The following is a 27,983-nucleotide window of genomic DNA, read 5'->3' on the forward strand; positions in this document are numbered from 1 at the left end:
CATCGAAACTATCGGGCTTGAACTCTTCTTGATGTGGTTTCTGTGCTCTTAGTGAGTCGCTAACTGCTTCGAAAATCAGTCGCTGTTGCTCATACTGCGTGGTCTGCTGCTGAAACAGCGCTTGCAACAAGGCGTTATGCGTGTGCTCAGTCTCGTTCTTGGAATCTATCCTTGAATGTCCCGGAAACATAACCTCAAATTTAGACATAGAAGCATCGATTCTTACCACACCTTTCTCAACGAGGGCCGCTTCGTTCAGTTGACTCTTCTCGGCGATGAAGTGAAGCAGTTCCGATGAAGTCGCTGATTCCTGAAGAAGCACTGGATCTTCGCCGTCAAGCTGGTAGGTCTTCACGGTCGTCTGCCCATCTGTTCTTCTTGCCAACGTCACTTCAAGCCACATGGTCGGCTGCGCCAAATATAAAGTACGAGTTAAAATACACTCATTTATTTACAGGTGTCCATCTTGATCCCTTCTTTCTCTTCCTCCTGTTCTTGTCTCTTCTGTCTTCTTCTTCTTCGCCGGAACATCACATCATTAATCGCCGTTATGATAGCTGGCGTCTTCATCCGTTCGTCCGCCTCAACTCCCAAATCGTCGCACACCAACAACAAGTCTAACCTCGTCAACCTTCTAAGATCCATGGCAGCTGCCCCGACCGGTGGTTAAAACTGTTTTCCTTATTAATTTGTGCAAACACACAATGCAACAAACTCCCGATTCCCAGAACTATCAAAATTGAACACACAACCTTTGAGTCTGGCGAATCATAAGGAAAAAAAACCACGCGCTCACTTACGGTTGCAGCACCCTGCCATCCGGTTCATTCGTCCGCTGTTCCCGGTTCCTCCGGACTCTCTGGGTCGAAGGCTCGCTCCTTCTTCGCTACTCCCAGTTTCTTCGGACCTCTTTCGACGAAGGCTCACTCTTCTTCGCTCTTCCCGGTTCCTTAGGGTCTCTCTCGACGAAGGTTTATCTGTAGCGCTGCCACCAGCTGATGCATTCGGAGGCGATCCTACCGCTGCCAACCAGATGTAGGGGTTGTAGTACGGGCTCCGGGATGAAGACCAAACTTGGGAGGGATTTATTCTACATTATGTACAGAGAGGTGAGTGTCAAGTAACAGTCGTACAGACATTACGGGCCGGCAGCAACTCGGACGCTGCGGCCCGCGGCAAGAAGTTCGAGAGAGGTGAATCAGGGAATCAGGGCATGTCCCAGAATGCTCAGGTCTCTCTGGAAGTCTTCTTATAAACCCTTCGAGCACTGTAAGTCACGTCATGTTTGACCAATGGGAGAGTCCGCTCCGATGACGCCACTTTCAGCCAATGGTAGGCGCCCGTGTCGCGGTGGCACACCTGGCGGCTCTCTGCGGTCTTGCCTCGCAGAGTGGCAATCCACTTCTTCTAGGGTGGAGAAGGAGGGGGGGCGCTCATGCTCCATTGCACAAGGGCCCACCTGCCCCCGGTGGCTCGGCTCCGCAGCGGTAGCAAATGCCTTCTTCAAAGCCGAAGGGGGACGATTGAGCTCCATTGTACGAGGCCCCCTTCTAATCCCGGCGACGCACGAACTTGTTGGCACGTGAACTTGTTGCCTTAAACTTGTTTGCTCGGCCGCTTCTCTGGAATGCGCTTTCCTGCTTCTGCATTCCTCAATTAGCTGTGCTGCAATCCGATGTGGTTTGGGGAACTCGAAGTAATCGCAGGAAACAGCTCCATATCTAACAGGCTGCTATAAACATTAAGACAAAAGAGGCTTTGCGGTTTGCTTCTATTCCTTTTCAAAATTATTTCTACAAGTAAGTATTCTAATTTGTTTAGTCCAAGGTGCAAATCATGTTCTATGTAAGGTATTTTCTTATCTACGAGCGTGGCTAGCCCCCTACCCGGCTCTTTGCCCCTGAATGTCGCTTTGTATCCGGATAGGCTTATCTCATCCGCCAAGGTTTCCTGCCACATAATTATTTTCGGTTTGTCTGGAGAGGTTTTTATTAACTGCATGAGAGGTGCTTTTTTGTGATAAAATCCTCGGCAATTCCATTGCCACACGGTAAAGCTCCCCTGCTAGCCATTGCTTATAGAACCCGCCTTACTGCTACCCGCTAGAGTACGCTTCGTAGAACCCCTCGACGCGCCAGGGAGCGATCTGACGCTTTCTGCTTCTGAGGGTAGGTATTCGTCGTCCTCGCCTTGTGCTTCTACTTTGGTAAGCCTCTTTTCAGCCGTCAGTCTCCATTTCCATAACTTTTCAACTTTGAAGGTAGTTTTATCTATGGCATCTCTAAGTTGTTTAATCGCCTCCTTGATCTCTTCCAAAGCAGGGCACACTGTCGTTTCTACTGGGCTTATCGCCCGCTTCTTTGGAGCTGGTGTGTTTTCTTCATCCTGGCTGTTGTCATTATTCACCGGTTTGGCTATTGCTACTTTTGTGGAGCTAGTCTGCGAGTTCTTGCGAAGTTCTACAAGCTGCTTAGTAAGTTCTTCATTTGCCTTTCTCAGATACGTTACTTCTTTAATTAGCTGTTCAACCCTGGCATCATTATCTCCGACCAGCCGCCCCGCACCACTCTCCGCAGCACTCACAGTGCCTTTCACTTTGTCGGCCCAGGTTGTTCCAGATGTCGTCTTGTCGCCAGGCGTCTGTCCTCCTTCGAAGCGCACCTGCACTTCACGTGATCTGGAGCAGCTTCTGCCCTTCGACGGCGAGCGGCGTCTTGACCGTGTGGGGTTCCTTGAGCATGTGCGCCCCCTGGTGCCCGTTTGGGCATTCCATTGCAGCTGTGCTGATGTCGCCCCCGATGCAGATCTGTTGCGTTTTTCGAATTCGTACCACGTATGGAATTTGGTACCGCTGTCGGCAAGTCTTGTCCCCAGTTGGGTGGTCCCCTCCACAGAATTTGCAGTTAGGCATACACATGTGATTGTCCTCCGGGTTTTGAATTCCACATCCTCTGCACTGTACCACGTCTGGTGTTGGACATACATCTGATCTATGTCCAATCTTTCCACAAGCATAGCAGACATCAAACTGCTTCCTATACAGGTAGCACTTTGCAAGGGTCGACCCGTATCTGACATAATTGGGTACCTTGAGCCCATCAAACAGAACAATGACCAAGCCTGTGGATTTAATACGTTTGGCTGCCAATGCCAGTGGGTTAAAGTCATGCACAATGTTCTTGGTTATCGTGGCCTGATTGTCTTTGAGGTCAACTCTCCGAATCACTCCTTTACACATGGTATGCGGAGCTGTCTCGTAGGCGTTCGCTTCGTATTCGGTTTCCACTATAATGATTGACCTGATTCGCACATACCTGGCAGCATGACTGGGATCTGGTGTACTAACCATGACGATGTTTTGTGTGAAGTTAGGGCAAACAGCATCCTCTCGGGTTTGTTGCGGAGTCAGGCCCGATGCTTCAATAATCGCCACGCCTATCGCTGTGGTGCTCACTTTGCTCAAGTTGAGACCTCCTCGTGGGCGGATGATGATTTTGCTGTGCTCCTCGGGCAATTGGGGTATACTTGATGCCTTGACAATCCGGTTTTTGAACATAGTGGTTGTAGGTCCCTTGTTCTTGCTGCTGTTGCCTTGCTCTTGCTGGCTCTGCGGCGATGTTTTCCCATTGCCAGCAATCCTTGTGGTGGAGCGAAATTTTCGGCTTGTCACAATTTGCCAACCTAGATCTTCCTCATTCTCTTCTAATCCGGTAGCGTCTTCATCTTCCATGCGCGTTTCCGCCATCGCGGCCCGGCGGGGCTAGTAGGCCTACTTGTGTCTTGCACCAAGAAAGGACAGTCACAGTCCAAAAATGAAAGTCCCACCTTAAAGAAAGGTGTCCGCAAATTCCCGGTGACTTCACAAATCCAGTGATGTGCTTGAATCCGTGATGGTGGCAAAGAAGGCTGCACAAACATTCAAAAACGACGGAGCCGATGTGAGGGACATCCGCACCTCGGCTTCTTCTTCTTTTCACCAATAGCATGGTAGGATCAGTGAATTTTGTTCCTAGACATTGGTCAATTGCGCAGATGCGATGGTGCGTGAGCACCGATCCCGAACCATAGAATTAGCATAGTTTCGTTGACAACAGTGTGCCAAAAAACTCTTGTTCTCCAAAATTCACGGCTGCACACCTTTGTTCTTTATTCATCAATTACCCCGCAGCGCCCAAAGGCGTTACAGCAGGGGGGGTTACAATATGAAATAAAATACATTTTCATTCACACAATGCACTTGTTTTTCAGTCAGCCTATTGCACTGTTTAATTGTTCAAACAAAAAATGAGTTGGCATACATGTTCGTCTTGGCAGGGTACTCGAGGATTTTGCAACTACGATCAGTTCGTTTTGAAATGTAATGAAGTTTCCTTAGGTAAATTTCCCTATTAATTCCAGTTTTATTATAGTAAATCAAATATAAAAATTTTAATCTCAGGTTATTGCTGCGGGCAGAAAAAGATTCCCTTCTTAGCTCAGCCTTCATTGCAGTACAGCTCTCCCTCCTTCTGTACCGCCCCAAGACGAACCTGGCAGCATGGTTTTGTATTTGTTCTAGAGCAGCAATGAAGGAAGTTGTATATGTCATACGTTTTAAATTTGCATGTGAACATCGCAGGTTTCTCTGAATGAAATGCGAAGCTTTACAAGCTTTGGCTATGATACTGTCTACCTGAAATTTCCACGAAAATTCAGATGACAGTAGCATACCTAGATACTTATACGTACTGCCTTGCTTCAATAGTACATTGTTCAGATTATACCATGACTGAATTGGTTTAATCTTTTTAGTAAATGAGAGGTGTACACACTTTGCCATGTTCAGAGTCATTTTCCATTTACTACACCAGTCATGAATAAGTGATAAGTCGTTCAGAAGTTCAATTGTATTATTGTGATGGGTAATTTTTTTTGTACACAACACAGTCATCCTCCAACAAGCGAATAGAAGGTGAAATTCTGGCAGAAATATTATTAATACAGATTAAAAATAATAGCGGATGCAGAACAGAGCTCTGTGGGACTCCTGGCGTAACAACTGCATATGCAGAACAATTTCCATTCAGTATTACACATTGCATTCTTTGGGAAAGGTAACATTCAATACATTAAGAACAGTTGCATCAATGTTTAGGGTACTAAGCTTAAACAATAAGAATTAATGTGATACCGTGTCCAAGGCTTTTTGAAAATTCAGGAACACACCGTCAACCTGTCCTCCTGCATCTACGTTCGATATTATGTCATGATAAAACTCAACTAGTTGTGCAACATATTTCGTTACGAAATCTATGCTGCTCGTTAATTAGTACCTTATGCTCATTTAAATGATTTATTAATTCTTTATATAAGATGTGCTCAAGTATTTTACACTGGATAGACGTATGTGATATTGGCCTATAGTTAGCAACGTCTTTCTTGGACCCACCTTTACGTATCGGAACAACATGCACAATTTTCCAGTCGTGGTAAAATACCTGTCGATAAAGATTTTTCAAAAATTGAATAAAGGCACATATAAATTGGCCCTGCGCAATGTGTGAGCACACGTTGGGAAATATTATCCGGACCACTAGATTTACTCTCATCAACATTCTTCAATAGTTTTTTTATTCCATTAACACTAAGCTCAACAGGAAGCTTAGGCAAAATATTCATTGTAGGTGGATGAATATGACAGGTGTGGTCGGGTAGGAATACTGAATGAAAAAAGTTGTTTAGGCACGCAGCTTTATCCTTGTCTTATGTAATTATCTTACCATTATATGTTAACTCCTGTATTCCGAAGGATTCTGAACCACACTGTTTTGAGTACTTCCAAAACAATTTAGGGTTTGATTTCATTTTGTTGCTTAGCTCGGTGAAGTAGTCATCTTTAGCTTTTCCTATCTTTAGCTTATATTCGCATGTAATCGTATGTGCTTTTGCGAAATGAGCAGCTGATTTGGTTTTCTTGAATGTGTTAAATGCCCTCATCCTTTTCTTGATAAGCTTTAGTATATGTCTTGTTATCCATGGCTGTTTGTGCTTTTTAAGCTGAAAAATCAACATTGGGGATATGTGCACTTACCAGCTCGAGTAACATATTCTTGAAATTGTCCCACATATCATGCACGTTGCGCTCCTCAGATAAGCACTCGAAAACAGAAAAGAAATTATGAAGTTTTTTAGGAATTGCATCGTAGTCACCCTTCTCATCAAAGTAGACCCTTCTACTCGTTTTTTTCTTTTCGTATACTGGCAACAACAGCAAGATGGTCGCTAATTCCCGGAATGACAGTCACATTTCTTATGAAATCTGGTGAGTTACAAAACAGTAAGTCTAACACAGCATCATTACGAGTAGGATCAGTAACGTACTGCGTCAGACCAAACGTGTCCATGATATTTTTCATCGCAAGGTTCATGCACTTGCTGAGCTTATACACGTATCATTGCACCAAGATAACCCAGGCAGATTAAAATCACCCCCAAGAAGCATCGTCTGAGCTCACGCCTCGGTGAAAATTTCATATAATGTTTGCACTGTGCTAATATCTGAGCTGGGCGAGCGATAAACCACTCCAACAGTGAACGTGAAATTATCAGATAGGACTATCTTGCACCGTACAGACTCCAGTGCATTGCACTCATAATCAGTTGCTGAAGACTGTAATGATGAATGAACAAGCAAAAAGACACCCTCACCTGCAATGGGCCTATCTTTGCGATAGACGACATAGTTTTCTGAAAAGCATTGGTAGCACTTGTGACTTTGAATCGGGTCACTTCATGCCAAGTGTCCCAGACATGGTGCTTGACCATGTAAAATTTTTCAAATAAAATTTGTGGTTTCATACATCAGTACCGGTGTGAAGTACTTGGTGAATATATTTGTAAAAAAAAAGTTTTTTCATGTCATGAGGCCCTCTGAAGATTTGCTTGTGTACTTAACCCTTTACTGCACCTTGTTGCATATATGCAACATACCGATAAACGGCCCTAAAAACAAAATCTAAGTTCATTTGGTTCCTCCTGTACACGATGTTGCATTTCTGCAACAATAGTTTGAAAAACGCGTCTTTATTTTCTGCTCTCTGTGTTCATTCTGCGCAACTATTGCCAAACAAATATGGTGGACGCTGCTCGCGCCAGCACGTAGCTATACAGGTAAGTTTTGCCAGTTATAAACGCCTTTCTGAACAAAATAAGCTGTGGAAAAAAATGTTAAGCTGTGCAATACATCCTCCTAATCGTTTAGATGGCAAAAAACATTATTTTCTCGCAATAGTTTATTTCTCGCGACGGAAAGTTACTACGTTGCGTATTTGCAACAACGTGCTCACTGGGTTTGATTTTTGTTCTGGAACTAGAAATGGATCCTAAACGTTATTATTGCCGAGCAATTCCGTCAGATAGCCAACACAGCGAACTTTCCGGGAGTGGCGACGACCCCGAGTGTAAGTCTGTTTGGATTTATCGTGTGTGAAATGTGTTGCCTGGTGGAATGCCCGAATTTTTTTATCGGGGTGAGCGCGCGCGCGCTCTGCTGTCTCGCATCGTTACGGCTTCACCCTTATGTCTGTGCTAGTGGCCTGGCCTGCTAGGTAGGCCTGGCCTGCTGGACAGCCCAGGCCTACCTAGCGAGCAAGAAATGAAAAAAAGGAAGAGGATATTTTGAAGAGAGGGTTGCGGTTGTGGATGGAATTGAGCTGTCATGCACAAGGTAGCAAGATACCCGAGCAGTGACTTCGCTCTCTTCATTTGTTGGAACAAAGCCTGCTACAAGTGGATCAAGGTATAATCGTAAAAAAAAAAGAGCAGAGTGAGATACTATGCCCTGCAGTGATCACCATCTACAATAAGCACATGGGAGGCGTCGGCCTTTTGAACTCCCTCATCTCCATTTACTGTCCCTACTAGAGGTCGAAAAAATATTATTTTCCTGGTTTTCTGCACATTCTTGACTTGACAGCTGTAAATGCTTGGTTCCTTTACAAGAGGAACGTCATGAAAAAACGCGATCAGTACACTGAAAGGCTACTTCCGTTGGCTGAGTTCAGGATGGACCTGGCTGCATCACTCTGCAAGGCTGGGAAGACGGCGCTGAAAAAGCGAGGAAGGCCTAGCAATGAGTCAGTAGAACAAGCCTCTGAGGAGAAGAAAAAAAAGGGACCATCAACTCCAACTCAGGATGTCAGGCTATGTATGTCAGATTATGTATTATTTCTCAAGAAGAATATCTGCCTCAGTGCTCATTATTTTCATTGCTTTCCTGAGGTTGGTCACTGGGTTCTTTGCAGCAAGAAGCGGCAGCGCTGCAAGCTTCCTGGCTGCACAGGAATCTGCATGAGCTACTGCGTTAAATGTGGAGTGCATCTCTGTTCCACAAACAAGAGCAATTGCTTTTTTGTGTACCACACTACAAAATGAGTCCACCATTTCTCATTACTTACTGATTACTGCTCAAGGTATAGAACCAACCTTTTCAAGCAAGCAAGTGAAATAGCTTTCTATTGTACCATGTGTTCCCCCTTGCTGATTGTCATGTAAATAAATGTGACAGTTTGAAACACAATAACCCGGGCTTTCCTCAACATTTTCTTTATGTGCACGTTGTTGCAAATATGCAACGTACCCTTTTTCTGCCAATACAAACTGTAAAAGTCCACTGAACATATTTTTTTATTATTACAACTATTGTTATGGTTCCCTGCAACGACATGAATAATTTTATGGCAAAAGAAAAAATTGTGCAGTAAAGGGTTAAAACTGTGTTGTGCAACAATTTACAGTCTAGAGTAGTTATGGTTAGGCATGTTACAGTGTTCATTAAAATCTTCAAAGTAGCATTGTCTCAAGTTTTCTCAAGAACAAAGAAAGTCTACCAAGCTTACAATTATGTATATTGGAAACTGTTTTCCCCCTCAGTATTCTAAAATCTTTTTGTGACTCTTTGGAACGTATGAGCAAAACGAGAACAAGGTGAAAGCGGGAGCCAACATTTCGACAAGTGGACTTGTCTTTTTCGAGAACTTGTCGAAACGTTGGCTCCCGCTTTCACCTTGTTCTCGTTTTGCTCATCGTCTTGAATCTCCATCTCCCGCCTTCCCCCTGTTTTCTTTGGAAGGTATGTTATTTATAAAAATTTATTTCGAATGTATAGATTTGAAGTTTTCTACAAAAAATAAAATAAAAAGAATAAAGACAAACAGGTCATTATGATCACTTATGTGCACACTCAGCTGTGATGTTGCTCACTGAAGTGGTCCAAGTAAAAATGTATAAGATGGCACATTTGATAGAGCACTTCATTAGCAAATACCTCTGAAAGTTTTATGATAGCAAGTTTTCTTTTGAGCAAGAAAATTTTTTAAAGGTGGCTTTCTCGCCATGCTCTGTACTGGTACATGTTGCCACTTGCCTTCTGTGTTCCTCCCCATTTACTCCTCATTTAAGCTTGACTATTCCTTCACCAGCAGAACCAAATTTCTCAGCAACACATGCTATTAAACTATTGATAACCTTAGCATTCATAGGAAATAGACATGTACTGAGCACAGTCCACCTTTATTTAGACAACTGTAATGTGCGCTCTAATAAAAAATGAAAGGATGAGTGAATTTTTGTTGAATTTTCATACAGGTGATGTCTGCTTAATCCAACTGAAGTGATGGGATTGCTTCCTCTGCCACATGCAATTTTTAAATATTCTAGAACTTTAAAAAGTAAGAAAGAAAGAGTGCATAGAAATGTATGTTATCTCCTTTGGTTTATTTTTTGGGGATGTCTTGAATATCTTCAAATTTAAACATCTAAGAAAAACTTTCAGAGTGTACTAATTAACTATGGTGTGCTATTCCAGAACCCCATCACTGAGCTCGCCAATGGCAAGTATGGAGGAGATGAAGCGGAAGATGACGAAAATCTTCACTGTGCCTCCTACTAATGCTCGTTCAAACCTTCCAAACATCTTTCAGTTGCGAAAGAAATGAGCAGAGGCATTGCTAGTCAAGGCCTACAGTGAGTATCTGACCACCATGTTGGGCTTTTAAAGCATTAAGAAAACCTTAGTGTAGGATCGCATGCTGACAGCTTCACACTCTGCATTTGTCAAGAGCAGTATGTGTGGTTGCCTGTCAAGCTCTATCCTTGTTTGTTGGCCATATTGTACGCTTGTGAAAGATTAGATCATGAGCCTGATGAAAGACCAGCTAGGACATGTAGGACACAGGAAACAAAAAGTGATGTGCCGAGTACAAATTTTGCATGATTAAAATTTAATAAAGGTAATTTATTGATTGATATAAAATTTGGCACACTCTAACATCTTGGCACTGTAGTTGTAAATTATTTATTTGTAAGGCATATCTACAAACATCCCAGCAACAGGTATACATAAATACAACACACAAGAATGCGCTCTTACGAATACATGCAGAAATATTCAATGCAGGGCACTTTTAGTTCATTCGGTACCTCTAGAAATGCTCTCATTTTCTGTGCTTTTATGTTTTAACGTTTTTATTTCAGGATTTAGTTGTCGCAATGTATACTGTGATACATAAAATAATAGCCTGATCACTATTGTTCTGAAAGGATGTATAGTAGTAACAATTGCTCAGTCATTTTTAAAGAATTCTTATGTGGAACTTCAAAGAAGTATGTCAAGGAACACACACGAAAGTAATAATTTGCTATTTTTAGTTTAAGTACTGAGAGCAAAAAAAATCTAAAATATACGAAATATGCAACTGGTTATTAATTCCCAACTTCATGAAAGATCATGAAAAAAAAAAATGATTAGGAAGATTTGTTGGCATCAGTACTAGCTATAGTGAGGCCCATGCTATGCAGGAAAGCAGTAGCTTTGCAAATGTGAAAACAGGTTTCTATTGTATAGGGAGTACTTGTTTTTACTATTTTCAGCAGGCGCCTCGTTTTTTTTTTTCCTGCATTCCTTTAGGCTTGCAGAGCACTGGTTATTTGGTCAGAGAGCATGCAAAAGCCTCCTCATACTGAACTATTGTGTTCGCTCAGCTTTTCTATGCAGAGGTGTCTGCGTCAGCAGGCGTTTGGTGTGCTGCGACACCACGTACCCGAGCACATGATGGTTGGACCCTCCCCCATGTAGCGGTGCGCGGCTTAGCCGTGTCTGGGGAAATGGGAATCCTGGGGGTTGAGCCAATGCCAGGTGTTCAGACTTTTAAGGCCTCCCGGCTGAGGGAACACACCTCTGCTTCACATAGACAGCACCTACAGACTGACCCACCTGGAGGAAAACGGCAGTTGCCTTTCCCTATTTCTTTCTCCTCAAATCTTTGTCTCTCTCTCTCTCACACTTTCTGGTCTTTCCTGTCATCTTCTCTCTTCCATTTACTTCCTTTCTCCTTAGCAGCAAGGGTTAACCCTGTTTGGCTATCTTACCTTGGGTGCACCATATTGTATGCAAGCTCAAGCCTAAGTATCCAAGACTTGTATGCAAGCTCTGCCCCGTCCCTTCCCGTCCCTTTGTTGAGCGCCATGGTGGGCGGTCGCCGCTGTTGCCGAACATACACATTTTTCTTATAGCAGCGCAAACTTCTGTTGGTTATGATTGGTGTCGGAAAAGATGCCGCATGGAAGCACCGTGCCAGTTCTCTTTTTGGAGCAACGCTCCATCATTTCCCAAGTGTTGTGCACTCCACAGTGAAAGCAACATACCAGTAAGAAACCTCTCTCCATTCCTGATGGCCAAGTGCCTGAAAGACAAAATCGGACTGACATACAAAGCCTCAAAAATGTCTAGTGGGGACCTCTTCCTAGAACTAAATGACAAAGATCAAGCACAGAAGCTCTCAGAACTTACCAGTATTTGTGATGGGACAGTGACAATTTTAGCCTACAGAACACTTAGTACAAGCAGGGGTGTGATATCTGAGGAGGACTTTCTTGGCTTGAGTGATGAGGAACTGCTAGAAGGTTTCCAGGAACAAAGTGTTACCAAGGTACAAAAAATTGTCATCCACAGAAATGACCAATAAGTCCCGACAAAACATGTCGTACTTACTTTTGGAAGAAGTGTAATGCCTACCTCGCTGGATGCAGGGTACGTAAAAGTAAACATTAGACCATATATCCCGAACCCCAGACGGTGTTTGAAATGCCACAGGTTTGGACATGCTTCACATGCATGCTGCGGCCAAACAACCTGTGCTAAATGCAGCTCCAATGATCATCAATCTGGCAACTGCACTTCTTTCCCAAGTTGCATTAACTGCAAAGGAGACCATCCAGCTTACCTGCGGTCTTGTGCTTGCTGGAAAAAGAGAAAAGAAGTAATTGCACTAACTGTGAAAGGACAAATCTCATTCTTTGAAGCCAGAAACGACTATCATACCTTTCACGAAGAAGTTATGCTGATGTGACGCAGGTGGGGGCAGTGTCACAGAGGCCTCAGGAGTCCTCCGAGCCTGTGCACAGTGGCCCCGCGGTGACCCCTCCCGCCCCCGTGGTGGATGCAGCAGGTGCTGCTCCATCCTCTTCGAAGGGCCTCCATCCTCTTCGAAAGGTCCACCCGTTCTGCAGGGCCCTAAAATCAACCGAACCCTAAGGCTTGAGGCACGTGTCTTGGCGCTCGATTCTCAGTGTCCTCCAGCACCTCAGAGAGAGCGATGGAGGTTGACACAAAAACCCTGGTGTCATTGACATCGAAGGACAAGTGCTTTTTCGAGCGTGGAAAGAGGGACAAAGTCCCAATAACCGTGTTAAATAAAAAAGCGATAACCTAAAGGTTATCGCCCTATATGTCAGCACTAGTAAAATGCACTGATTGTACACCTTCCTTTTCGATGATAGTGGTGAGCTTCCAGTCAGGAGCTGACATTTGCGATCCAACCCATTTTAATTCTTCTGTGAATTTCTTTCTCATGATCAGGGTTCCCTGTGATAAGTAGACCTAGGTAAACATACTCCTTCACACTCTAGAGGCTGACTGGCGATCCTGGACTCTTGTTCCTGTGCCTGGCTGTTCCTCATTATCTTTGTCTTCTGCATATTAATCTTCAACCCCACTCTTACTACACTCTCTCTGTTAAGGTCCTCAATCATTTGTTGTAACTCGTCAGCAGTGTTGCTGAATAGAATAATGTCATTGGCAAACTGAAGGTTGCTGAGAAATTCGCCGTTGATCCTTACTCCTAAGCTTTCCCAGTTTAATAGCTTGAATACTTCTTCCAAACACGCAGTGAATAGCATTGGAGAGATTGTGTCGCCCTGTCTGACCCCTTTCTTCCTACTCCTAGGTATCTTCCTACTTTTTTTGTGTAGAATTAAGGTAGCTGTGGAAACTGTAGATATTTTCCAAGGTATTTGCATAAGCGGTCTGTACTCCTTGGTTGTGTAATGCCTCTATGACTGCTGGTGTCTCTACTGAATGAAATGCCTTTTCGTAATCTATGAAAGCCATATAGAGAGGCTTATTCTACTCTGCGGATTTCTCGATTACCTGATTAATGACATGGATGTGATCCATTGTAGAGTGTCCCTTCCTGAAGCCAGCCTGTTCCCTTGGTTGACTAAAGTCCAGTGTTGCCCTTATTCTATTGGAGATTATTTTGGTGAATATTTTGTATAATACTTGGGAGTAAGCTAATGGGCCTATAATTTTTCAGTTCTTTAATGTCTCCCTTTTTGCAGCTTAGTGTAATGTTTGAATTCTTCTTGTTTTCTGGGGATAGACACCTCGTATAAAAAGCCGCCAGTTTTCCAAGCATTATGTCTCCTCCATCTTTGATTAAATCGACTGTTATTTCATCTTCTCCTGCTGCTCTTCCTCGTTTCATGTCTTGTAAGGCCCTTCTCACCTCCTCCCTAGTTATAGGAGGAGTTTCTGTATCCTGTTCATTACTGTTTCTAACGGAGGTATCCTGAGTCCTCTGGATACCGTACAGGTCAGTATAGAATTCTTCCGCTGCTTTTACTACACCTTCGAGAGTGCTGATGATATTACCTTGCTTATCTTTCAGTGCATACATCTTGGTTTGTCCTATGCCAAGTTGCCTTCTCACTGATTCCAGGCCGCGTCTGTTTTTTATGGCTTCTTCAGCCTTTCTCACATTATAGTTTCAAATATCACCTATTTTTGCCTTGTGGATCAGTTTTAACAGTTCCGAAAATTCTATGTGATCTCTTGAATTGGACACTTTCATTCTTTGTCGTTTCTTTATTAGGCCCTTTGTTACTTGGGAGAGCTTACCTACTGGTTGCCTTGGTGCCTTACATCCCACTTCAATTGCTGCTTCTGAAGCCAGCCTAGTTACGGTTTCATTCATTACCTCTGTGTCATCTTCATCTCTCTGTTCTAAGGCTGCATATTTGTTTGCAAGTACCACCCTGAATTGGTCAGCTTTTACCCTTACTGTATCTAGGCTGACCTGTTTCTTGCTGACCAATTTAACTCTTTCTCTCTTAAAATTGAGGTGAATTCCAGACCTCACGAACCTATGATCACTGCACTTTATTCTATCTACCAAACACTTCAACATCCTTCGCTATGCTGGGATCGGCAGAAAGTATGAAGTCTATTTCATTTTGTGTTTCACCATTACGGCGTTTCTAGGTCCACTTTCTGCTGCTATGCTTCCTGAAGGTGTCCATTATTTGCAGCTTATTCCTTTCTGCGAATTCTACCAGCATTTCTCCTCGAGCGTTCCTAGCATCGACGCCATAGTCTCGAATTGCTTGTTCCCCAGCCTACTTTTTTGCACTTTTGCATTGAAGTCGCCCATTACTACATTATAATGAGTTTGCACTTTTCTCATTGCTAATTCGACATCTTCATAAAACTGATCTACTTCATCATCACCGTGACTGGATGTTGGAGCATAGGCTTGTACTACCTTTAATCTATACCTCTTATTAAGTTTGATTACGGCTACTGCTACCCTTTTATTAATGCTGTAGAATTTGTCAATGTCGCCCACTATGTCCTTATGGATTAAGAATCCTACCTTTATAGCAGAAGACACGGCCATTATTCAGCAATGTATAAGCCTCATCAGTTCTTCAAATCTCACTAAGGCCGATGATATACCAAACAATGTCTGATAGTTCCTCAAAGAGTCCTGCTAAGCTAGCCTCACTTGACAGAGTTTGGCTGGTAAAGGTCGACAGGGTCAAATTCCATTGGCGGCCTGTCCGGACCTAGAGATTCTTAGCACCCTCTGCTGTATTGCAGGTGTGACTGTCGCCTTGGTCAAGTGCTCTGCAGCTGCTGGGGACTGAGAACCATGGGTTAATTGTAAGAATCATCATGACACATTATGGGGTCGTTACACAACCGACACCAGGGGTCAAACACTTGAAGATCTTATTCTAACAAACGACATGTGTCTTTTAAACACTAGTGCAGCAACATACTGCACCCCAAGGACAGAAGCTATGAGTTGCCTAGATTTGGCACTGTGCTCTCCATCTCTCTTTGGCAATTTTCAATGGAGTGTTATTGACAATCCCTATGGTAGTGACCATATGCCTACTATACCATATGCTATATACTGTACCATATGCCGGCTAACACGCAAGCGTTGACAGACCGGGGTGGGGTGGCCCTGGCTTTGACCTTGTGCACAGCGTTCCTTTACTCTCAGTTCGACACACTAACACACCTTCCCTCATTTCCACACCCTCCCGCCTCACACCCTCTCCCCTTTAGAAGAACCCCACCTATATATACTGTGGCGAGGAAAGCGTACGTCGCCTTGAAGAAGACAAGTCCACTTGTCAAAACGTTGGCTCCTGCATTCACCTTGTTCACGTTTTGCTCATGAACCTCTTACAGTCATACACGTCCTAATGGCATGTCCATACATTGACATACAGAGAAGGAAGTTTTTACAGAACCTGTATAATTTACATATACCTTTACACCCTTTCCTATTACTGGCAGATGACCCCCTAGTGCCATTTACTAACCTGTTTGACTTTTTTGAGAAAACAGGTTATTTGCACCAACTATAATGTAATGCAGGTTTACCTGCTCTAACATTGTGTTTCCTTTTGTCTCGTGACAAAAGGAAACAATGCAGCCATCATGCCATGCCATGCCATGCTGCCTGCCATGCTGTGCAAGCTGCATGCAGCTTGGCGCAGCATGGCCTTAGTTGCCTTTGTGCCATTACCGTATTTACTCGAATTTAATGCATACTTTTCTCCGATAAAGTGGGTCCAAAAATTGTGTGCTCGGTAGAATTGAGTACGACTCTAAATCTGCATTATCTTATGCCATTGGCATTTCAAAATGGCCGCCTTGTGCACGCTTCAAGCCCATGTGCTGTAGTACATGTGCTCAGGCAATGCCTCCTTTGGTATAGGTTAGTGCACCATCCGTCTTCCCGGTCTTCCTGTTTTCTGCATTGGCTCTATCAGCATGGAAGTGCTGACTGCGATGACATGCCGAGTTCATCATGATGCCACAATTAAAAGGAAAGTGATCGCATGTGTGGAGACCGATGGGAATGGGGCCGCATCACGGCCGTTCAGAGTTCCCGAAAGTTGCGTGCGTGGCAGGAGAGGTGTTCTACACTGGCGGCTGCGAGAGTCACTGTATATGGCTCCCGCAGGGAGCCCTATACCTGCGGGAGGCATATACGGTGACTCTAGCGGCTGCTACGTACGGCTTGGCCGCGTGGCTTCTATCTTGAAAGCGATCTGCTATGGAGACAGAGTCTGCGCGCCGCACTGTGTTCTCGCCGTTCGCGTTGAAGCGAGAGGCCGCACAAAGGTTAATTCGCTCGCTCCTGCTACTGCACTTCCTCACTCCAACGTTTTGATAAAGAGTTTCCGCGGTTATTGAGTGAGACGTGTTCATGTTTGCTTGTGTGCACGTGACACCATCCTTGTTAATTTAGTTAGTAAGAGAATGTTTAAATATTTATGTGGCCGATAAAACTACTATCCTTACTCTATGTATAGCTGTCTACTAATTTGCTATCGTAATCAATGCTTCGCCTATTGGGTGAAACTGCCACTTCTTTTATTTATCGCAACTTAAGTGCATTGGGAGTAAATCTTTGTTTTTTCCAAATGAAAGAAAGTTGAATTTCTTTATGAAAGAATGAGGTGTGCGGTACTGTAAAGGACTTTTCCTTTTTTTTAGGTCACGGAAAACAGGTGCGCGTTACAATCGAGGGCGTGTTAGAATCGAGTAAATACGGTAAATCCAAAGTAACCAACCAACCAACCTTATCTATGCAAGCAAGGTGGCCTAGTGTGCATTCAACTGGCCCATTGCCTCCACGTGCTTTGTTCAGTTCCTGTACGGTGCTCTACAGTAATAAGGAGTGTTGAACAGTATTGTACATGTAACTTTCACGCAAGAACGAGCCGTACACCAAGCCCCATAGCCATCAAATGCCCCCAGGCTTTATTTGCCATTGAATATATATGCTTCCAAAGCACCGGTGCCAACTGGTGGCACTTTGCACACACTGCATCCCCCCTCTTCAGGAAATGCAGTATGTGCAGCTCCACCCAATCAATAGCTCAGTCTTTTTGGCCTCCGGATCTGTCTTTCAAATTTTGACATGTTAATGGGTGAACTGGGCTGGGATGAAGCCGGGGAAGTCGGGACGGAAGTAACAACCTCCGATCCCGCTGTGCAAGTTTCACTGCATGATGGCTTCGTCTCGGGTTCTTCACCAATGACAAGTTCGGCAGGACTGCTGGACCTCGGGTCATTGCACACTGGGAAGAGGTTTAGCCGATAACGTTGGAGAACTCCTTTCGGAGTCTCCACGACATACAACCGGCGACGTTGAGCTGGTCCTTGCACCATCACACGACTGTTTATATCACTTGCTCAAACCTGCTCATCAGTCTGAAGTGGGCGTTGTGTCTGAGCTACATGCCTCTGGTTGAAGTCCTGTGCCTGCTTCTTCCAATTAACTTGATCACTCTTGATAAAAGACAGAGACGAGGGCCAGCCTGCCTCGAGCTGCTGTAACGTCTTGGGAACTCTGGTTTGCAGGTGCCTGCCCATTAGAAGCTGTGAAGGGCTGACTCCTTTGGCACTAGGAGCGTGCCTGTAGGCCAGCAGTGCCAAAAAAGGATCGTCTGTTTTGGGCAGTAAGTCCTGGATGGTTCGCACCATCCTCTCCACCTCACCATGGGACTGTGGGAAATGTGGGCTGCTGGTGACCTGCCTGAACCCGTAAGCCTGCGCAAAGGTAGAGAAGTCTTTGGATGAGAACTGTGGACTGTTGTCACTGCGAGCAACACTAGGAATGCTGTGGCGCGCAAAGACGCTCTTGATGGCCATGGTGATGGCGGGTATAGTGATAGAGCACAGACTGATGACTTCAGGGAAGCATGACTTGTAGTCAACCAGCAACACATAATCTTGACCTTTCAGGTGGAAAAGGTCTACTCCCACTTCCTCCCAGGAAAGACTTGGAGTCTGGGAAGGCATCATTAGTTCTGCAAGTTGGACATGGGTTTCTGTGCACTTGGCGCAGTTAGAGACGAGGGTCTCGATGTGGCTGTTTACTTCAGGCCACCACACCGATTCTCGAGCAATGGCTTTGCATCGGTTAAAACCTTGATGCCCGTCGTGAATGAAATTGAATATGGAATGCTGAAGAGTCGCCACCACAATCACAATGCGGAAGTCATCATCATCATCAGCAGCCTGGTTACGCCCACTGCAGGGCAAAGGCCTCTCCCATATTTCTCCAACAATCCCGGTCATGTACTAATTGTGGCCATGCCGTCTCTGCAAACTTCTTAATCTCATCCGCCCACCTAACTTTCTGCCGCCCCCTGCTACGCTTCCCTTCCCTTGGAATCCAGTCCGTAACCCTTAATGACCATCGGTTATCTTCCCTCTTCATTACATGTCCTGCCCATGCCCATTTCTTTTTCTTGATTTCAACTAAGATGTCATTAACTCGCGTTTGTTCCCTCACCCAATCTGCTCTTTTCTTATCCCTCAACGTTACACCTATCATTCTTCTTTCCATAGCTCGTTGCGTCGTCCTCAATTTGAGTAGAACCCTTTTCGTAAGCCTCCAGGTTTCTGCCCCGTAGGTGAGTACTAGTAAGACACAGCTATTATACACTTTTCTCTTGAGGGATAATGGCAACCTGCTGTTCATGATCTGAGAATGCCTGCCAAACGCACCCCAGCCCATTCTTATTCTTCTGATTATTTCCATCTCATGATCCGGATCCGCAGTCACTACCTGCCCTAAGTGGATGTATTCCCTTACGACTTCCAGTTCCTCGCTGCCTATTGTAAATTGCTGTTCTCTTCCAAGACTGTTATACATTACTTTAGTTTTCTGCAGATTAATTTTTAGACCCACTCTTCTGCTTTGCCTCTCCAGGTCAGTGAGCATGCATTGCAGTTGGTCCCCTGAGTTACTAAGCAAGGCAATATCATCAGCGAATCGCAAGTTACTAAGGTATTCTCCATTAACTTTTATCCCCATTTCATCCCAATCCAGGTCTCTGAATACCTCCTGTAAACACGCTGTGAATAGCATTGGAGAGATCGTATCTCCCTGCCTGACGGCTTTCTTTATTGGGATTTTGTTGCTTTCTTTATGGAGGACTATGGTGGCTGTGGAGCCGCTATAGATATCTTTCAGTATTTTTACATACGGCTCGTCTACACCCTGATTCCGTAATGCCTCCGTGACAGCTGAGGTTTCGACAGAATCAAATGCTTTCTCCTAATCAATGAAAGCTATATATAAGGGTTGGTTATATTCCACACATTTCTCTATCACCTTAGTGATATTGTGAATATGATCTATTGTTGAGTAGCCTTTACGGAATCCTGCGTGGTCCTTTGCTTGACAGAGGTCTAAGGTGTTCCTGATTCTGTTTGCGATTACCTTAGTAAATAGTTTGTAGGCAACGGACAGTAAGCTAATCAGTCTATAATTTTTCAAGTCTTTGGCGTCCCCTTTCTTATGGATTAGGATTATGTTAGCGTTTTTCCAAGATTCCGGTATGCTCGACGTTATGAGGCATTGCGTATTGTTAGATATGGAGCTGTTTCCTGCGCCTACTTCGAGTTTCCCCGGACCACATCGAATTGCAGCACATTCCAGAGGAGCGCTTGAGCAAACAAGTTCACGTGCAAACAAGTTCGTAAGCCGCCGGTAGCTGTTCTCTGCTTGACTCTTCCAGAAAGCGAGGGGATATCACGGTACTGTTGGAAGTAAAGTGGGTGCCAAACCAAGACGGCGGTAATGCGCCGTGACAGCCGGACGTGCCGGGAAGGTCCAAGCCTACCCCTCTTCGCCTTTGAAGAAGGCATTTGCCACCACTGCGGAGCCGTACCACCGGGAGCAGGTGGGCCCTCGTACAATGGAGCATGAGCGCCCCCCCCCCCCCCCTTCTCCACCTTAGAAGAAGTGCATTGCAAGTCAGCGAGGCAAGACCGCAGAGAGCCGCCGGGTGTGACACCGCGACATGGGCGCCAACGATTGGCCGAAAATGGCGTCATCTGAGCGGACTCTCGCATTGGTCAAACATGACGCGACTTCCAGTGCTCGAAGGGTTTATAAGAAGCATTCCAGAGAGACCAGAGCATTCCCTAATTCCCTGATTGACCTCTCTCGAACTTCTTGCCGCAGGCCGCAGCGTCCGAGTTGCTGCCGGCCCGTAATGACTGTACGACTGTTACTTGAGTCTCACCTCTCTGTATATAATGTAAAATAAAACCTCCCAAGTTTGGTTTTTCATCCCGACGTCCGTCCTTCAACCCCTACAGTATACAGGGTGGCCAGTTTCTCTAGAACAATCTGCCCACCATCCTTCAACAAATCTGCTGTTATCCGATCCTCCCCAGCTGCCTTCCCCCTTTGCATATCTCCCAAGGCTTTCTTTACTTCTTCCGGCGTTACCTGTGGTATTTCGAATTGCTCTAGACTATTTCCTCTTCCATTATTTTCGTGGGTGCCACTGGTACTGTATAAATCTCTATAGAACTCCTCAGCCACTTGAACTATCTCATCCATATTAGTAATGATATTGCCGGCTTTGTCTTTTAACGCATAAATCTGATTCTTGCCAATTCATAGTTTCTTCTTCACTGTTTTTAGGCTTCCTCCATTCCTGAGAGCATGTTCAATTCTATCCATATTATATTTCCTTATGTCAGCTGTCTTACGCTTGTTGATTAACTTCGAAAGTTCTGCCAGCTCTATTCTAGCTGTAGGGTTAGAGGCTTTCATACATTGGCGTTTCTTGATCAGATCTTTCGTCTCCTGCGATAGTTTACTGGTATCCTGCCTAACAGAGTTACCACCAACTTCCATTGCACACTCCTTAATGATGCCCACAAGATTGTCGTTCATTGCTTCAACACTAAGGTCCTCTTCCTGAGCTAAAGCCGAATACCTGTTCTGTAGCTTGATCTGGAATTCCTCTATTTTCCACTTACCGCTAACTCATTGATCGGCTTCTTTTGTACCAGTTTTTTCCGTTCCCTTCTCAGGTCTAGGCTAATTTGAGTTCTTACCATCCTGTGGTCACTGCAGCGCACCTAGCCGAGCACGTCCACATCTTGTATGATGCCAGGGTTAGCGCAGAGTATGAAGTCTATTTTATTTCTAGTCTCGCCGTTCGGGCTCCTCCACGTCCACTTTCGGCTATCCCGCTTGCGGAAGAAGGTATTCATTATCCTCATATTATTCTGTTCCGCAAACTCTACTAATAACTCTCCCCTGATATTCCTAGTGCCTATGCCATATTGTCCCATTGCCTTGTCACCAGCCTGCTTCTTGCCTACCTTGGCATTAAAGTCGCCCATTAGTATGGTGTATTTAGTTTTTACTCTACCCATCGCCAATTCCACATCTTCATAGAAGCTTTCGACTTCCTGGTCATCATGACTGGATGTAGGGGCGTAGACCTGTACAATCTTCATTTTGTACCTCTTATTAAGTTTCACAACAAGACCTGCCACCCTCTCGTTAATGCTATAGAATTCCTGTATGTTACCTGCTATATTCTTATTAATCAGGAATCCGACGCCTAGTTCTCTTCTCTCCGCTAAGCCCCGGTAGCACAGGACGTGCCCGCTTTTTAGTACTGTATATGCTTCTTTTGGCCTCCTAACTTCACTGAGCCCTATTATATCCCATTTACTGCCCTCTAATTCCTCCAATAGCACTGCTAGACTCGCCTGGGACTAGTATCTGGGAGAAGCTACTTTTAGAAGTAGCTTCTCCCAGATACTGAGGTCTCCACGAAACTGCCAGTACCTTTTGACGTGAAACAGCAGCTTTGACTGCCTGGGCCGGCCAGCCTTTGGTACAGTATTCCAGCAGAAGGTTACACTCGCCATAATTTGCCTTGAGTATGGTGGAGCTCGTCTTGACGGGGTGGCGTCAAAGTCCGGGAGAGAGCGAAGAATCTCTTCCACAAAGAGCTCGACTGGATCAGCTTGCTTTGGCGGTGGACCATCCATTGGTGCACATGAGATCGTGTAAGCCATGGCTATCAACTTGCTGGGTACATACATCACTTGGTACTGACTGGAAGCACATCAGCTTCAGTCGGAACCATTGAATCCATGGAGGCAGCAAGTTGACATCTATGGTCCCCAAGAGCACCAGGATTGGCTGGTGGTCTGCCTGAAGGAAGAAATTTAGGCCATGAACATACTCTTCAAAATGGAGCACCGCCCAGCATGCAGCCAAAGCCTCCTACTCCGTCTCGCTGTACCAACATTCCGTTGGCGTGAGTGGCCGTAGCGTGATGGCAACTGGTCAGCGCCCACCAAAAGTCTGCTCTTGTAACAGGACAGCGCCAAGACTGAAGGAGTTGGCATCAGCTGGTACTGTCGTCTTGTATGCCACGTTGTACTGAGCAACACAAAGGTCAGAGCAGAGCAGTTCCTTTAGATTGGAAAAAGCAGTCTGTTGAGTATGGCCCCAAGTCCATTCAGAATACTTGAACAGCAAAGCTCGGATCGGTGATGTCAATTCCGATATGCCCGGCAGGAAATGTCCAGTGCGATTTACGAGGAGGCGACAGACACCTGTGACGTCTCGCGGCGCTGGCATGGCTTTTATTGCGGTGACCTTATCTGGATCAGGAGAGATGTTTTCTGTGCTGACATCGACACCAAGGAGCTTGACGCTGCTGGCTGCAAAGATGCAATTCTGGCAGTTTAGCATGACCCCTGCATTAGTCATTCGATTCAGGACTTCTTGAAAGTAAAGGTCATGTTCTGCGCATGTCTTGCTGAAGACTGGAATATTGTCGATCATATTCACAACCCACGCTAGGCCTTCCAGGATGTGGGATATCTGCCGCTGGAAGTACTCCGGAGCAATTGCAATCCCAAACGGAAGCCGGAGAAAACAGTAACGACCGAATGGGGTTATAAACGTGGTATATTCTTGCTACTCTGGAGACAGCTTGACTAAACCCCAACTCGGGCCCAGTAGAGCCTAACGCCTTTCTCGCATGTCTCAAAAGATGCAATTTCAAGTGGTGACCCGCTACAAACAGGGCCAACTGGGCTAGTGCAGAGTAGGGTATAACCCCGGGTCGACGCTTGGCCAGCGTCAGGGCGCGTTAAATCGTCGTTTGCTTGCACTTTATTAAAGTTATCCCTATCCTATCCTATCAAGTGGTGAAGTGATCGCCAGGTTGCTGGCCTTGGAAGAGAATGTGTACTTAGCGGACCCGATCGTCTTCAGTAGGCAAGAGCTTCTTGAGGGGGGACATGGCGATTAGAGATATCACACTTATTTTTAGACCAAATTCAATTAAAATATATACACTTGTTCAGTTATTCAAGCTGATTTCAAAAGTGCAATTATCTTTTTTATAGGTCAAGCAATTATGGAGGTAATTAACAGTACACTACTATTATTTGTGGAGACAACAGATAAAAAAATTTGGACCGAAAGCTATAATTAATGCATGAGTGGAGAGCTGAATGTTTAAGGAGTGAAATGCTGCAAACAGTTTTCAAATCCAACAATAATTAGCAATTCAGCAGTTAATCAAAGTCCATTGTTTACAGCATGGATACTAGGTCACAAGAACGGAAGGGGGAAAAAAAATTATAGGAAAATGAAAAACAAGAATCTGCTTGCAGCACTTCAAGCTTTATGCATTTAGCTTCATATACCAAAACAAATCACAACTCTAGCTGTCCTAGATCTTGAGATATTGTTGCCACAAACAAGCAGGGTGAATGAAAAGCTCATTTTTAGAACACTGCAAAAAACACACACAACTTCATTTATTCAATAATATCATAAAATACCAGCCATAACAGGCTAGTATGCCCCTGGCAGATAGTCAGTTTTGGAACTGTTCCCTGTGTGGCGCTTTTTCAAGGCTCGATTCATGTTTTCGACAGATCCATGCTTTCGAGCTGAAGCCTTCATTCGCCACTGGTCTTTATGATTCATGCGGTCATTGCTTACTCTGCTGGGGTTGAGGCTCAGCTGCACTGCATTGCCTCCGCCACAGCTGCCTCCACAGTGAAGAGAGAGGCATGGCGCTCCTTTGGTACAACAGACCAGATCGTTGAGTGGAATCTCTTGTTGCTGATTTGGGTCTTTCCCTGTTGGCACCTTTCAAGAAGTTTTTTATCACTCAAGTGCTCGTATATGGTGAGTAAGGCCTGGCACACATGAGGGAGCAAGTTATGAGAATGTTTTGGTGCAAGCTCGCACCTGGCCTGTGCAGCATTTTGACGGCACCAAGAGTTGGGGTCTGTTGGGCAAGGTGTATGGTTTGTATGGTTTGCAACATTGTCCTTGGAGGTGATGTGATGGTACGTAGCCATCACTGCCTTGTGCATGCCATCCACATCTCCTTTGTGCGCTTTCAGCGCCCACACGTAGTACGCGCTCAGCCTTGTGATAAGGTCTCCTGTCAGTCGACCCTTTCTGCCAAGGCTCTGAAAGCCCTGTGCTTCGTGCTTCGTTACAAGGTTGCGCAAAGCTGTGTCCATGCGCTTTTGCACATGATTTACGCAATCCTCCTTGTCACTCTCTATGTATCCATACACCTTTTTCTTTTGAAAGGCAAGGTACGCACGACTGTGCCCATCACTGAGCACAGTGGTGCAGCGAAGGTTGTGCCGTTCGAGAGACCTCCTGAAAAGAATAAGAGTGGCCTCCACTTCCATTTCTCCTGACTTCTTGCCAGTGTTCTTCTGGCACTGACTGGTGACTGGCCTTCCAATCTTCGAAGGAAGGATTATCTTTGGAGCCCCGCTTGCATGCAGCGCAGAAATTGCTCAAGACAACATAGTCAATAACAAAACCAGCGAACAGTTAAATCACTGTGCTGACGTTGATGTGCGAGGAATGTCCGCAGGTCACCCATGATCCATCGTACGACACCGCGATGTTTCCGAGATTGCTAAGGCATAATTGAGTGTAAAGATCACGAACCGACCTGACAAGCACTCTCGCTCGTCAGGTTGCGGGCCGCGCGATCAGCTGCAGGTGCCAGCTTTCCCTTGACGTAGCTTTGCCATATCTTCTTGTGGAGTCCGTGACAGCTTATGTTCATTATTGAGAACACACTATTCAGGGCTGTTTGGCGATTTCCAGTTGCCTGCATAGCGCGAGCGGCGAGAACGTTCACAGCAAACGGGTTCACTTTTTGTGCACCGCGCACGCTCGGCGAGCTTCACTTCGACGACACCTCACCACAGTTCATGCACGTAAGAAGCAACTTAACAGCAAGTCCGTATTCATGCTCCTGTCTGACTATATTTAAGTCCCCACTACATATTTTGCAATTGGCCACCGCAAGCATAGTGTTCACTGCATCTAAACTGACAACGGTAAACAGTCCCATAAACGGGGCGTGCCGCGGTATCGGTGCTATCACCTAGTAAATCTTGCTTCCTCTCCGTTGTGGGAATTGATGAGAGGTGCTGCAGTTTTTCTTGCGTTTTCCTTTTGCCCTCTTCCAATTCTGCAAGCTGCAGAAACTTTGTGTTGTGATGCGCGCTACCTTGGATACATCCGGCAGGCAAAGAGGGCAAACGGCTTGTTAATGCCTAGGCCTACATTGGATCGGATCGGCGATACAGTGATCGGCCTACAGTGATCGGATCGGCGATAGCGCCGGCAGGCGCCACGATTTCGACGCTTTGCTGGGTTGTGGAGCTCTTCTTGCAGTTCTCAATCAATGTACGTCGCACCTTTCTTCCACCAAACTTGTTCCTCGTGTGGAATTTTCTTCCCAAATGGGCCATCGCGCAACAGACACTGATGCCAGGGCAATATGGCGGAGGGCGCACAGCTGACTGAAGCGGGGAGCAGATGACAAGAAAGGAATTCCGCCAATCATATGGCGCCCTCACGTTACGTGCGCTCAACAACAAATAAGAGAGCGGGCTGGGACCCTTCTTTGGTGTGGTAACTGAAGGAATCCAATGGCTGCATAGAGCCTGCGTTGGCAGGAAATTGAAGAAAAAAGACAGATCTTTGAAATGAGACCAATACGTCCGTGCTACGATCCTTGAAACGGCAGCTGAATTTCACAGGAGAAGTGCCATTTTACTAATAATTTCGGCTCAAATTTTGCTAGTATCAATGAAATTAAGCAATGTTACGGCTAAAATACTGATCAAATAGTTTAGAAATTCGGTCTGGTTGTGTAAAAAGGGTTGTAGATTTCAGAAACACTATTTTCAAAAAGTCAATTTTTTCGCTACTTTTTCGTCCCAAAGACCTGTGTCCCCCCTTAAGGCATAGCACAGTGATCCATTTTGTTGACAAATCATTGACAGGCTGGAAAATCCGAGACCCCAAAAGGGGTGGGGTAGAAAATCTATTGTTCACACACTTACCGCTAGTATTGCAGTTGGCGTCGAGTATAATGTAGCTGGTACTGTTGCGCGCACAATGGATATGTGTCTTTGAGGCTACGAAAGTTCTTCTGCACTGTATCCCATTTGAGAAGCCTCCTAATGAATCTTTAAAGGTGGTGACTTCCTGCAGTCTGGGAGCCATTCTGAGCTACTTCCATGATTCACAGTTGGTCGAACATTCAAGTATCCTTAAGACTTTCTGAAATTTGTGTTGCTCTGCTACCTGGCCAGGCATGAAATGTGGCCCTCTTCACTGCAGTTGCTCGTGCCGTGTGTCTGCCAAATCATGAAGCCTCATGTAGGCAAACTCCCTGGGTTCATGGAGCAAATTAACGGCCAGCTACCCTGATGAGTCGCTGCCTTTGATGTCATGGCACCTTTCTCCAGAAGCCAGTTAGGGCACACTTTCTGCCTGGTCATTACAGATAATGTTACTAAGTCTGCTGAACCTTTTTTCCTTCTGAAGCTAATGGCACATGCAATCTGGAACAAGTTTACCGAGGTCTTCACCTGCTTCGACTTTTCGGTGTCCTATTTGTGTCCAATATGTGTCCTATTTATGGCCAAAGTGTTTGTGGATGTAAATCCGCCTTTGGCGTTAAGAGCCACTAGACAACCACGTACCACCAACAGGCTGACCCGACAGAGTAGATTAACCAGTACCTCAAGCCCTTGGGTGCAGCCTTTCAAGCAACACGGGAATCGGAATGCCTGCCTTAACAAGATAGGTTTCTCCTAGCGATCTAGTGAACTGTTTGACAGGGTACACGCCTGCATTCCTCAACTTTATGAGAGAGCTGCCAAACTTCACGGACCCTGTTCTGCAGATGGGCAGTAGAGAAGGTGCCATGAAAGCCAGCCTTTCCGACTACTTGGCAGAACTGCACTCATGGATGGATGCAGGCTTTGATCTGGCCCATTCCAACCTCGCAAAAAGCGTGAGCTAGACAGAAAGCTCAGTGCAGCAGGTCACACAGGGACATGCGCTACGATGTAGGTGAGCTTGTTCTCATATGTAACCATGGTTTGAATGGTGCTGCCAAAGGCATCTCTGTCTCCTTCTTGGCCAAGTGGATGGGCCTGTACTGAGCTGACACCAAAATGTCCCTTTTGGCATATAAGCTGGCTGACTCTCAAGAGAGACCACTATGCA

The 27,983-nt window shown here is 45.3% G+C and overlaps 1 protein-coding gene and 1 pseudogene across 2 annotated transcripts in view; both read left to right on the forward strand.

The window, feature by feature from the left end:
• LOC135911130 (RAB11-binding protein RELCH homolog) overlaps positions 1-27,983 on the forward strand; it is a 210,901-nt gene that overhangs the window by 164,449 nt on the left and 18,469 nt on the right. Inside the window, exons 23-24 of one of the 2 annotated variants that reach the window (XR_010567225.1) lie at positions 9,845-10,002; positions 12,392-12,579. Coding sequence is in view for 1 of the 2 variants with exons in the window: in XM_065443265.1 (XP_065299337.1) it covers positions 9,845-9,974 (130 nt within the window). In the remaining variant the exon portion in view is untranslated. The remainder of the gene's footprint in view (positions 1-9,844; positions 10,003-12,391; positions 12,580-27,983) is intronic. The other variant, XM_065443265.1, reaches the window with a different exon arrangement.
• On the forward strand, positions 3,891-8,560 carry LOC135910384 (piggyBac transposable element-derived protein 2-like; annotated as a pseudogene).

This window comes from Dermacentor albipictus, chromosome 1 (genome assembly GCF_038994185.2).
Source record: "Dermacentor albipictus isolate Rhodes 1998 colony chromosome 1, USDA_Dalb.pri_finalv2, whole genome shotgun sequence".
NCBI classification, from domain to species: Eukaryota; Metazoa; Arthropoda; class Arachnida; order Ixodida; family Ixodidae; genus Dermacentor; species Dermacentor albipictus.